General features: G+C 36.9%; 2 protein-coding genes across 2 annotated transcripts in view; one reads left to right on the top strand and one right to left on the bottom strand.

Moving 5' to 3' along the window:
• The window catches only part of ROCK1 (Rho associated coiled-coil containing protein kinase 1), a 647994-nt gene that overhangs the window by 477824 nt on the left and 156116 nt on the right, over window positions 1-14054 (bottom strand). The gene's annotated exons all lie outside the window — the stretch shown is intronic.
• The window catches only part of GREB1L (GREB1 like retinoic acid receptor coactivator), a 147546-nt gene that overhangs the window by 31964 nt on the left and 101528 nt on the right, over window positions 1-14054 (top strand). Inside the window, exons 5-6 of the mRNA XM_049770188.1 lie at window positions 3467-3643; window positions 7058-7180. Coding sequence (XP_049626145.1) covers window positions 3467-3643; window positions 7058-7180 — 300 coding nt within the window. The remainder of the gene's footprint in view (window positions 1-3466; window positions 3644-7057; window positions 7181-14054) is intronic.

Here is a 14054-nt window from a genome sequence, read left to right as displayed (position 1 = left end):
TTTTTTACCCTTTTATTTTTATTTTTATTTTTTTTGGTTTTTGGGCCACACCCGGTGGTGCTCAGGGGTTACTCCTAGCTGTCTGCTCAGAAATAGCTCCTGGCAGGCACTGGGACCATATGGGACACCAGGATTCGAACCAACCACCTTTGGTCCTGGATCGGCTGATTGCAAGGCAAACGCTGCTGTGTTATCTCTCTGGGCCCTTTTTTTACCCCTTTCTATAGGTAATTATAAGTTGCAACTCAGTAATAGGTCAACCTTAATTCTCACGCTAATTTTTTTAAATTTTTTTGTTTAAAGCGTTGTGATTTACAAAGTTATTCATAGTTAAGTTTTAGACATACGGGGCCGGCGCGGTGGCGCTAGAGGTAAGGTGTCTGCCTTGCAAGCGCTAGCCAAGGATCAGGACCGAGGTTCGATCCCCTGGCGTCCCATATGGTCCCCCCCAAGCCAGGGGCAATTTCTGAGCTCTTAGCCAGGAGTAACCCCTGAGCATCAAAAGGGTGTGGCCCGAAAACCCCCCCAAAAAAAAAAGTTTTAGACATACAATGTTTCAGCACCAATCCCACCACCAATGTCAACCTCCTTCCATCAATATTCCCCAGGTCCCTTCCATGCCACCTCCTCACCAACTAAGCCTGCCATCATGAGAGGCACTTTTTTTTTAAGTTTGTTAAAGTTTGAGGCTCAAGATTTTATTGTTGTTGATTCCATAGCTTATATATTTAGTTCTATTCTTTCTTCACTCCTCCAATGCACCTGAGTCCCCTTTGCTCCTGTCCCCATTATTTCACATCTGTCTTTCTCCTCCACTCAATTTCTTTCTTTCTCCTTATTGTACTCTGGAGCCAAGAGTATTCTAGATGATGTCCATTTATATCATTGCTTTTCTTCATGCAGTTATTCTAAATACCACATATAAGTGATATCCTATATTTATCCTTCTGACTTACTTCATTTCCCATAACATCTTCCAGTTCCATCTACATTGCAGTGAATTGCATGATTGCATCATTTCTAAGAGCTATATCATATTTCACTGTGTGTATATACATATATATTGTGTGTACATATATACATATATATATATATACCACACCTTCATGATCCACTAACCTGTTGTTAAACATCTAGGTTGATTCTCCTCAGCTATTGTACAGAGTGATGTGATAAAAAATGAATCAAATTATTTCATCTTTTCTTATTTCTTCATAGTATTGCATTGTGTATTTATATCACAGTTTCCTTATCCATTCAGCTCTCTTTGGACATTTGGGTTGTTTCCAGATCATGAATATTGTACTAAAAACAGCAAGAAACATAATACACTAATTTCTAATGAACTACTTGACCGATCAAATAAGACATGTATGGGTTCACTTGCTTATTTAATTTTTCGGATGAAAGGTTTTTATTGTTTCTTGTTACGTTTTGGATGTTTTAAATCTGTTCACCACCCAGGCAATTTTCCAACACTACATGATAATCTTATTAGAGTGTAAATTCCATGAAGATAGTGATTTGGGCTGCATTGTTTATTGCTACCAAACCAATGCTTAGAACATAGATAATACAAGTATTTCTTGGATGAGTAGGTATTTCTTGGGTAGGTAGTTGGATGCATGGAGGATAAATGGCTTCAATAAATTGATTAACTAGGCAATCATTGACCATTGTTTCCTTTGATCTATACTTCCAACATAAAAACCAGTAGCCAAATGCTCTCAAGTAGAGTCCAGCTTTGAACATATTTTAATAATTTATTAAACTTTTAATGTTTAATTTTACAAGAACAATAATAAACTAAGTTAAGTAGAATTTTTAAATTCTACCAGCATTGGCACTCAGAAGTTACTCCCAACAGAATCGGGAGACCTTATGGGATGCTGGGGATTGAACCCAGCAGGTAAATAAACAAACAAACAAAAATTCTACCAGCATTAAATTCACCCAGCATTGCTCAGTTGTTACTCCTGGCTTTGAGCTCAGAAATAACTTCTGGCAGGTGCAGGAGGCCATATAGAATGCCAGGGATTGAACCTGGGTTGGCTGCATACAAGGCAAATGCCCTACCTGCTGTACTATCACTCCTAATTTTTAATTTTTAACCAGAGGTTCTGATTATTTCTTATTCACTGCTGTTTGTCTAGTGTTTATTAACACAATGTATGGCATAGAGGTAGGTTTATAATTCATAATTATTAGGTGAATAATAATCTTTGAACTGCATATTTCTAAGTGCTTCTTTGTCTTAAATAGGACTGAGAAATGAAATTTATTTTCAAAAAAGCAAAACATGCTCTTATCTGTTCCTGCTCTCTCCATTTCTTTCCCTAGGACTCTTCTCTAATCAAGTTACTTATTTTCTTTTGTTTTATATAATGAATGGAGAAATTTGTTTGGATTTTAGATCTAATAAAAATAACAAAATTTTAGCAGAGTACTGTTAAATAAAGAATAACATGAGACTCTTCAGGAACTGATACCATAAAGTACAAGGAGATCTCATAGGATGATGTATACTGAGTTTATCTCTTTTTCTCTATACAGACTAGCTTCTTTGCGGTGTTCATTTTGCTCTCTCCACATTTTCTCAGTTTAGTTTTACAAAACTTCACAAACCCAGAGTCTAGCTGTGATGGTGAACCTATGGCACACATGCCAGTGGTGGCACTCGAAGGACTTGCCGTTGGCACGCTGGAAGGTCCGCAATTAAAATATACAGCACATGCTGCATAGTTTTTAGATACTAAAATCTTTTTATTAAGGTTTAATTGATGTGCTGGTACTTTTGAGGAAATTATTTGGTTTTGTGTGGCAGTTCGGACATGAGGGCTCAAAAAGGTTAGCCATCACTGGCACTACTGACCTAGTCTTATTTAAATTTTACCTTATTTCAAAATTCAGGGACTGGAGTTATAATACAGTTGGTAGGGTGTACATCTTGCACATGGCTGACCTGGATCCCTTCTTTGGCTTCCCAAATGGTCCCTGAAAATCTCCAAGAATGATTCCAGAGTGAAGAGTCAGAAGTACCCCTGAAGTATCACCTGGTATACTCCCTCCAAAAAAATTGCCAAAAATTTATGATTGAGATTTGGCTCTTTCAGATGAGGCAGATATTGGTCTACAATCTAATCAGCTGTAGCACTGGAGATAAATTCATTGATTAAAAAGTCAAAGAAACAGAACTAATACTAGAAGAAGAAAAGATGAACATATCTAAGGCCAAACTTTCTCATATTTTATGTCAGCTACATTAATGTTTATATCATACTGTTTTACTCCTATAAAGTTGCAAAATTGCTGAATTTTATACTAATATATTTTGTTTCTGATTTTTTTCATTATGTATTATTTTCTTGAAATTATAAAGTTATTAAGACAGAAATTATTAATATACCTGTGCTTCTTATATGTTAGGGAATTTCATCAATTTACAAGATTAACTTTGTCCTTCTAGGGTTTTCTGGAAACTGTATCGGCTGTGGAGAAAGAGGATTTCGGTATTTTACAGAATTTTCCAACCACATTAACTTGAAGCTCACCACCCAGCCAAAGAAGCAGAAGCACTTAAAGTACTACCTAGTCAGAAGCTCCCAGGGTGTACTGTCAAAGGGACCTCTTATCTGCTGGAAAGGTAGTGTCAGCTTCTAGGAGAAAAAGGGAAGGTCTTGAGGAGGTTATGATAATGACAAGTGACCCATACAGACTTCAGAATCCAGGTGTGATATAGATAAATATTCCAATTTCAGAAGGCTATACAAAAAATTGAAACCCTCTGGCAGGTTATGTGACTTGTTCTTTTATATTTTTAACAGAAACTCTTCCAGTTTAGGCAGATGCCTATCTCTGTATTTTTTCCTTGAAAGGGTAGAGTATAGTCAAGGGGAGGAGGAGAGGACTGGAGGTTCTCTTCCTAAAACTTTGTTATTTATCGAGACTTCAAAGCATTGGCTTTATGATCAGATGCTCCTTGAACTTTTATTATATTTCGTAATTCTCAAACATCTGTATTTAAAATTTTTTGTTTGTTTTGTTTATGAGCCACACCTATTGGTGCTCATAAATTGGGAACTATTCCCAACTCAGAGACTATATATAGCACCAGAGATCAAGTCCAAGACAATCATGCAGAGCATTTATTTCAGCCTATTGAGCTATTTCCCTGATCAGATATTTTAATATAATTATTTATAGCTAATTATTTTTACTATAAGTAAGCACACTTTAGAATAAATAATGCTATCCTACATGCCAAGTGAAATATATATACCAAGAAGCGAACAAATTTTTATTTCTTTTAAGTTAAGAAGAACTTATTCATAGAAATGAATTCAGGTGAAACCTCATACCTTAATGTAGTTAATAAGATTTACCACATATTCACTTCATTGTTCCATGCAGGGAGATATCTAATCCTTACCGTTTCAAACATTTCTTGATTGATGAGATTTTTGTCTCAGTTATTATATTATTAAAGGTAACAAATGTCTTAATTTTTCCATTTGTCTTGCAAGATTATCTAGTCATGAAAAAATAAGATAAAACTCCAATAAAAGTACAGATCTAGCTGAGTCTTACTCAGGTTTTGTTTTGTTTTTATTTGTTTGTTTGTTTGTTTTGAGTCCACACCCAGCATTACTATGGGGTTACTCCTGGCTCTGCATTCAGAAATCTCTCCTGGCAGGCTTGGAGGATCATATGAGGTGCCAAAGATCATATCAGGGTCGGTCCTAGGTCGGCAGCATGAAAGGCAAACGCCCTCTCTATCCACTGTGCTATCGCTCCAGCCCCTTCCTGAGTTATTCTTTTTTTTTTTTTTTTTGGTTTTTGGGCCACACCTGGCAGTGCTCAGGGGTTACTCCTGGCTGTCTGCTCAGAAATAGCTCCTGGCAGGCACAGGGGACCATATGGGACACCGGGATTCGAACCAACCAACCACCTTAGGTCCTGGATCGGCTGCTTGCAAGGCAAACACCGCTGTGCTATCTCTCCGGGCCCTCCTGAGTTATTCTTAATTGCATTGAAGTTATATGTAACTCCTTAGGAAATAACTATATGTTCTATCATCTCAGGTACTATCAGGATTTAAATTTTGTGGCCACTAAATTATAAGGGAATTGTAAATAGCTTAATTTTAACAACATCTAATAAATTTTCTTCCAGAAGAGTATTTTAAATGCCATAAACCCCAATAAGAAATGAAAAAATTAGAATAAATGTCTTTTGTGTTTTTAACTGGTGTGTGTGTGTGTGTGTGTGTGTGTGTGTGTGTGTTTGTGTGTTTGGTGATGTTTGATTTTGATTGCATAACATTTTTAAACTTATTTTGTTCTTAGTTTCACTTCATCTTTCTGATAAAGAATAATAGCCTTTGTGAGACAGGGTCATAGTACTGCAGTCAGAATGCTTTCAGTTTTGGGTTCACTCCCCAGCATCCTATATGGTCCCTGGAACCTTCCAGAAATGATCCCTGAGCACAAAGTCAGGGATAAACCCTGAGCACTTCCAAGTGTGGCCCCAGAACCTAAAAAATAAATAATAACATCTGTGAAATTGTTGTGATAAAGATATCCTGACTGAGAAGTTTCTGAGCTGGGAACTGAAATAAAATATGTATATATAAAACTATAATATTATTATGCATATATAGTAAATATAATGTGGAGATAACCTTTGAAGGTAAAAAACAGTAGCTGGGAACCCTAACAGAGAGATTTCTCCCACAATCTAGATTTCTTGTCTTCCTTTCCGATTCCTTTCCCTTGTCTTAAAATCTTTTCAGAATTTGAAACAAAACAAAACTATATTTAAAATAAATCTGTTTAAGGGAGGTCAAAGGATAAGTTATAGAAAATTACCTCTAATCTTTGTGACTCTGATAAACTTGAACATTCATAATGTTATTTACAACTATTTATTTTTTACATGCTGGCTTTAAAAACTATTATGTGATATATTGAATATAATTGATTGGAAGTTATGATTTTTATAGTATTTGACACCTACTGAATCAGTGAAAAGTATTTTTTTTTTTTGGTTTTTGGGCCACACACGGTGATGCTCAGGGATTACTCCTGGCTATGTGCTCAGAAATCACTCCTGGCTTGGGGACCATATGGGACATAGGTGGGGGGTCAAACCGCAGTTCTTCCTAGGTGCAAGGCAAATGCTTTACCACTGTGCCATCACTCCAGCCCCATAATATGCTTACTTTTTAATATGAAGTTTAGGCAGTGGATAAAAAGTGTAGGGGTTAGATTATGCTCTCCTGGCATACAATTAACCTCCTGATTCCAGAGTACATGGTTCCCTGAGCACTTCCATAAGGTATTTGTAAGCACCAAGCTGGAAATAGCTTCTGAGCCTCACTGGATATAGCCCAATTTCCCCCAACAAAGGTTGGCATTACTTAAACCAATAATCATCTTAAATTTTGTCTACCTATTCCTTTCAATAAAATCAAATAAGATTCAGAACATTACTAATTTTTCCCCCTTTCTATATATTTTTCTTTGTTTCTACTTTTGAACATAAGGTAGAGTAAATAAGGTTGAAGGCAGCTTAGATAGAGTCTACGTTACTAGACTTAAAACAATCCTGGACAAGGGCCAGTACAGCAGGTAGGACATTTGTATTGTTTGCTGCAGACCCAGGTCCAATCCCTAGCATTCGATTTGGTACTCCTAGCCCACCTTGAGTGATCCTTGAGCTCAAATCTTGGACCACACCCTGAGCATCTTTATAAATCATTCATTTTTCAGCCTCTGCCCCCATAGAATTAGCAGAATGATCTTGGTTATGGGTGATTCTTCCTTACAAAGGTCTGGTTTTAATTTACCTCTCTTTGCTTTGTATGCATGCCTAGCCCAGGAAAGACAAGCTATGTTTATCATCTTGCACATTCTATTAAAGTAAGATTAGGAAAATGGAGACCTTATAGAGACAGTGAATACCATTTGAGTAGCAACAATTTATTTTAGATATTTCATGGATTGTGCCATATTGCCTGTTTGTTCTCCTTACACAATGTGATCTTTCTCCCTTCCAGAATGTAAAAGCCGACAATCCTCTGCTACTTGCAACTCTATAAAACCAAACTCTTCAGTGTCATCAACTGTAACACCAGAAAATGGCACAACTAATGGATACAAATCAGGATTTCTTTCAATAGGTAAGAAGTATTTTCTTTTGGAATTTTAAAGAGCGGATATGTATTTATGAGGCTTTTTTTGTGGGGGGGTCACACCCGGTGATACTCAGGGGTAATTGACTGCACTCAAGAATCACTCCTGGTAGACTCAGGGAACCACATGGAATACCAAGGATCAAACCTATGTCAGCTATGTGCAAGGCAAGCACCCTACCCACTGTACTATTGCCCCAGGCCTTATGAGGCATTTTAGAGTTACCACTGGCTTATTTGAATATAGATATTGCCATTTTTCTTTTCTTTTTTTTTTTTAAGGGAGCACACCTGGCAATACTCAGGGGTTATTCCTGCCTCTGTACTCAGGAATTATTTCTGACAGTGCCCAAGGGATTATATACAATATTGGAGAACAAACCTCAGTAGGCTGACTGTAAGGCATGTGTCCTACCTAATGTACTATCACTACAGCCACTTGAATATAGATATTTTGACTAGGTATGTTAATTAGATTTCTATTAAAATTAACTGCTATTATGATTCAACTGACTGGAATGATAATACAGTGGGCAAGGCACTGGGTTGGCATGCAGCCAACTTGAGTTTTCATCTCTGGCATCCTATAGGTCTCCCCAAGCCCTTCCAAAGTACACCCTGAGCCCAGAGACAAGAGTAAGCCCTGAACAATTCTGAGTGTGATACAAAAATTAAAATTAACATGACCTCAACTGTGAGTGGATTAGACAGATAATAAAGGGATTAAAGTTCTTGCCTTGCTTGTGGCCAACCCTCCTGCTATTCATGGCATTTATAGTCCCTCAAACACCACTAGGCATCACTACTGAACACAGATTGGCACCTGTGCTACCACTAGATAAGACTCAATTCTCTTCCCATCAAAAAACAGAAAACAAACAAAAAATTTAAAAAAACCCTGAGGCTAGAGCCATCACACAGCTGATAGGGCATTGGCCTTGCATATAGTAGGCCCAGGTTCTACTATAGCATCCCATATAGTCCCCGAGCCTGCCAGAAGTAATTTCTGAGTACAAAGCCAGTGCCACTAGGAGTGCTCCACCAAAAAAACCCACACAAACAAAACTCTCAACCTTGTGATTGGTCAATCTGTGAATGACCAGAACCCCAAATCCCAATATTGATAAACAAAGAACTGACATTACAGAAAGTTCAGCCAAAGCATAGGATATTATGTGTAAATCTAGATATGAAGGAAATTTGCTAATAGCTATCAGGTCATATGTATGTGGGCAGAATCATAAATACTTGAGATCTAGAGTTGGGCTATTATAATAGTTAGCTAAACTAAAGGAAATATTGTACCAATTCGAGTTTTAAATGTAAAGCCCCAAGGTAGGATTGAAAATTACAATGGAAGAATCTAGGATCTAATTTCTAGTGGTGCAAGGGAGAAATTTTGTTACAAATAGCCAGATAAAATTTTAGTGCCTAAAACTAGGGTGTAGTATCTAAGCAGAATCAGCAGAAGGACTGATATGATACTGAGCAGATAAGTTACTAGTAGTCTAAGACTTCTAAAAATTCTTCCAGTAGCAGAACTGCTTGTCCCAGGCCCTGAGGTCAAGATGAGGCTCCAGGTGGAACATAATATTTCCAGGTGGCTGAAAGGCTAGAGGGCTGTAACTGAAAAGATCACTGAAGATATTGTGAAAATTATTCAGAATCAGGTTCTAGCTTAGGCAAGTAGAAAAGTAATTTTTAAAGAATGCGTAGACTTTTTTCAATTTACTTTTTTTTTTTTTGGTGCACTATATCATTTTGCTTCTGTGCAATGCCAGTGTCCACAGTAAGTTGAAAGAAGATTGCCCTCATTTATTTCATTTTGCATTATTCTTTCAAATTAATGTAAAATGTTGATAAGTTGATAAATTTTTCTACTTGTTTTCAGGATGGGGATGTTTATTAGATTTTGTTAGCAACAATAGCAATGAAAATAAGACTAACTTTATCTCAGATACTTGCTGCATGTCTGCATTGAGCTGCCACTGTTTTATAATGGAGTTTAAAAGTCTAACATTTAAAATGTCTCTCTGCCCAGAGACAGAGAGATAATATGAGTTAAGTAAAAGTGCTTACTTTGCATGTGTTCAGTTTGGGTTCAAATACCTAGTACCATACGTGACCCCTGAATTACCACCACCAGATTAATCCTAAAGCAGGGAGTAAGCAATAGTTGCTGAACACCACCTCGTGTGCCACCACCAAAAGAACTAAACTGTCCAAAATATTTAGTTAGGGAGGAGGGAAATGGGGGCATTGGTGGTGGGAATATTGCAGTGGTAAAGGGGGGGTGTCCTTTTAATAACTGAAACCCAACTACAAACATGTTTGTAATCATGGTGCTTAAATAAAGATATTAATTTAAAAAAATTTTAATAAAAAAAAGATTTGTTATTAGAGGCTATAATCAAACAGAAGAATAAGAATAATAAATATAAATTATCTGGTCACTAGCTATTTATGTAAGAAAAAATTTACTCTTAATATTGTAAAATTAATCTTAATACAATAATAACAAGCACACATGACTTGGGGCTAATAAAATATAATATTAAAACTATTCTTAGGGGTCAGAGTGGTGGCTCAAGTAGTAAAGCGTCTGCCTTGCCTGTGCTAGCCTAGGACGTACCACGGTTCGATTCCCAGTGTTCCATATGGTCTTCCAAGCCAGGAGCGATTTCTGAGCATATAGCCAGGAGTAACCCCTGAGCTGGTCATTGGGTGTGGCCCAAAAACAAACAAACAAAAAACCTATTTTTATAATTTTTATTTGTTTTCAACAAAAACTTAGCAAATGTTTATATGTTCTAAGACGAATGCTGCAAGGCAGGGTTGCCGTACTTGGATGATTCTGTAATATAAAAGCCATAGGAGATCAGTAACAAAACACTGCTTTCCTGAGAAGGGAGGAAAATACCTATGTTCAAAACATATAATTAACCATATATGAATGTTAGTAAATAGTAAAAAAATTTAATTATATTAGGAAATGTGTTTTGCCAGGAAATGTGTTTTGAAAATTAATAATGTTGCTGTAAATAGAAGAATTTAGGTGGTTTTTTTTTTATTTGTTTGTTTCAGTTTTTGGGTCACACTGGTGGTTCTTAGGTGTTAGTCCTGACTCTGCACTCAGGAATTACTTCTGGGGGCCAAGGGGACTATATAGGATCCAGGTAGGCTGTATGCAAGGCAATTGCCCTTACTTGTTACACTATTGCTTCATCCCCATGAGTCAGGTTTTAGCAAAAGATACATGGTTAAGGCACTTACAATACATGCTACATGCCTGACTTACCAATGAAAGTAAGTGTTCTGTATTTAACCAATATTCTGTATGTTCTTTGTAGAGATGAAAGTGGTAATTTAACCATGAAATTAGCAATTTTAATGCACTCCAGAGCATGAGGGGAGAAAGACTTTTTAAAGACTTTATTTAATTACTTTATTTAAACACTGTGGTTTATAAGGTTATTCATAACACATTTGATTTTTTCCCTCACAGTTACAAAGTTGTTTATGATTGAATTTCAGTCCCATATATTCCCCTTAACTGGGCGTGGACCATACTTGGTGCCAGGAATCTAACCTGGATTGATCATATACAAAGGAAGTGCTCTACTGTTGCATTATTGCTCCAACCCTGTGATGAATTGTTTCTAATTCTTCAACAATTGTTTCTTTCTACAAATAATAATAATGGTAGACTAAAATATCACATTAGTATTGAAGATATCATAGCATTATGATGTGTGTGGTTTTTCCTTAGCTGATAGCATTCATTGTTCAATAGGAGATTGCCTTCTTAATCTGAAATCGTGTTTCTTTTTTTTTTTTTTTTTTTTTTTTGGTTTTTGGGCCACACCCGGTGACGTTCAGGGGTTACTCCTGGCTATGCGCTCAGAAGTTGCTCCTGGCTTGGGGGACCACATGGGACACCGGGGATCGAACCGAGGTCCGTCCAAGGCTAGCACAGGCAAGGCAGGCACCTTACCTTTAGCGCCACCGCCCGGCCCCGAAATCGTGTTTCTTAGCTTGAAATGTGTGTATACACACTGAATAGTGTTTGAAGAAAGGATTAATTTACACTTTATATAGCTGTGTCCTGAGTTCTACCTGCTAAGCATTGCGAATTCTGTTCTATCCACCTTGGCACTTATCCCTGGCTTATTTTCTTTCAATATATTTATATCATTGTTAACTAAAACTTTAATTAATTAAATAATCTCAGTAAAATATTCTATCATTTTTAATAAATATGGCTCTGTAGTTTTCTACCTACATTATATTTGCATAACACATACAAGCATTGTATATGTGTGCATGCAAGTACACACACGTGAACCTTTGTGTTATGTTTAATTGGGTCAGGGTTCAAATACAGATGAAAAATATATTTGTTTAATTCAGGATCTTTTTTTAATTTGTTTTGTTTTCATTTTTGTTTGGGGGCCACTCCTATAGATACTCAGGGCTTACTCTTGGCTCTGAGCTCAAGGATCACATGAGGGAAGTATTTAGCTGTCGGGTCACTGGATTCGTTCTGCAATATTGTGCACACCTAACATTCAACTTTCACTCAATTTTATAAAAAAAAAAAAAAAAAGAGGACAACATAATTTACATAGTTACTACCTACCTACTGTTAGACAACTCTAAAAACTTGTCCTATGTTCTAGCTAAATTTCCTATGTAGTGTCATTTCTTTTTTGTTTTGTTTTGTTTTTGTTTTTGTTTTTTTTTTGGGCCACACCCGGCAGTGCTCAGGGGTTACTCCTGGCTGTCTGCTCAGAAATAGCTCCTGGCAGGCACAGGGGACCATATGGGACACTGGGATTCGAGCCAACCACCTTTGGTCCTGGATCGGCTGCTTGCAAGGCAAACGCTGCTGTGCTATCTCTCCGGGCCCTTCTTTTTTTTTTTAAGTGTCATTTCTTTTGTCCATCCTTATTGGAATTTGGGGTTCTGATAATTAAGACTAACCTATCTCAAGGCTTTTTTTTTAGTTTTGGTGGGAAGAGGATTGGGCCTTATCCAGTGGTGGCACAGATGCTAATCATGGTTCTGTGCTCAGTAATGACCCCTAATGGTGCTTGGTGGCCCATATTTAATGCAGTGAATGCCTTGAATAGCACGACAAGCCACATGCAAGACAAGAACTTTAACCCCTATACTATCTGACCCATTCACAGTTGAGGTCATTTTAATTTTAATTTTTTATTTTTGAGTCACACTGTTTAGGGACTACTCTTGGCTCTGTGCTCAAGGAACACTCTTGGATGGGCTTGAGGGAGTATATGGGATGTCAGAGATGAAACCTGAGTTGGCTATATTGCAAGGTAAGTGACTTGCCCATTGTATTATCTCTCCATCCAATTGAATCCTAATGGTAGTTAATTTTAATAGGAACTTAAATAACATATCTATTTAAAATATCTATATTCAGGTGGCTGGAGTGATAGTACTGTGGATAGGGCACTTGCCATGCCCTCAGCTGACCCAGGTTGAATTCTCTCATCCCATATGGTTCCATAAGCCTACCAGAAATGATTCTTGAGGTAGACCTATCATTAAACTCTGAACACAGTTTGATATGACAAAAAATGTTACTGAGGCAAAATCAGAATTCAAACTCTTACTACTTAAGACTGCCTCTTTTTAAATTAATTTTTACATCAAAAAATTTTAAAAATACTCAGGAAACATGGTTTGCATAGAGGTTCATAGTTTAGTTTCAGGTGTATAAAATATTCAAGCAGAAGTCCCACCACCAGTGTCAATTTACCTTCACCAATATGCCCAGGTTTTTTTCCAATCCCAGCCTGCCTCATGACAGGAACATTTTCACGTTTGATTGTTACAGTTTGGATCTCATGCTTATTCATGTCCCTATTTCCTCCTGTCCATCTCTTCTAACTATCCCCTTAGATTTCTTTTCTTTTTAGTCACATTTTTATAATATAGAGTCAAAGGTAATCTGAGTAGATCCTCTTTGGTACCATTCATTCTCTTTCTGAAATGACCCTTTTATAGAAAGCCCCACCACCAACATCATCACCAAGTGATGCTAGGCTAAAAGAATTCTTGGACTATTATATAAAGAGGACAAGTAAATTGTGCTTTTCCTTTTTTCATTTTATGTGATATTGTGCCAGAATTTGATATTATATTCAAGCAACTTATGTCATAGTAGAAGAACAAGAAGTTACAAACTACTGTTCCATAGAGAACAGAGCTATGACTTGCTCAAGGAACTTTCTATGCCTTCAAATTTTCCTCCTGGAGTGCTTACAGATTCCTCCTTTAACGAATAGAAAGTCACTAAAAGAAGGAACAAGGGCTGGAGGAGATACAAAGATACTGGAAAATCACTATCTAACCACCCGGTTTTTCAAGTAGCCCCCAAGTTCAAATTCATGTCTGAGCAGGGCCACAAACTCATACTTTTAAATATTTAGGACTTCCAAGTAATCAAAACCATTAGTGATAAGTGTCAAATATTTCAGTGTAAGCATACATGTGCAATGTAGTAAAGTTTAATCAATGACATAAAGTATTTATCAAGTTTTATCTGACTGTATGCTGGACTATGCTTTCTGATGGTTCTGTAATTATTTTATATTATAAGATATATGTTAATAATGTAGGATTAACAATATAAATTAAACATATTTTTAAAAATTGAAAATAAAGGGGGCTGGAGAGACATAGCACAGCAAGTGGAGCATTTGCCTTGCACACAGATGACCTGGGTTCAGTGTACAGCATTCTATATGGGCAGCCAAGTCTGCTAGGATTGATTTCTCAAAACTAACCAGAAGTAACTGAGCATGCTGGATGTAGCCCTAAAACAAACAAAAAA

Source organism: Suncus etruscus, chromosome 3 (assembly GCF_024139225.1).
Source record: "Suncus etruscus isolate mSunEtr1 chromosome 3, mSunEtr1.pri.cur, whole genome shotgun sequence".
In the NCBI taxonomy this organism is placed as follows: Eukaryota; Metazoa; Chordata; class Mammalia; order Eulipotyphla; family Soricidae; genus Suncus; species Suncus etruscus.
Note: the sequence above shows the minus strand (reverse complement) of the source record. Positions and strands in the feature narration are given on the sequence as shown.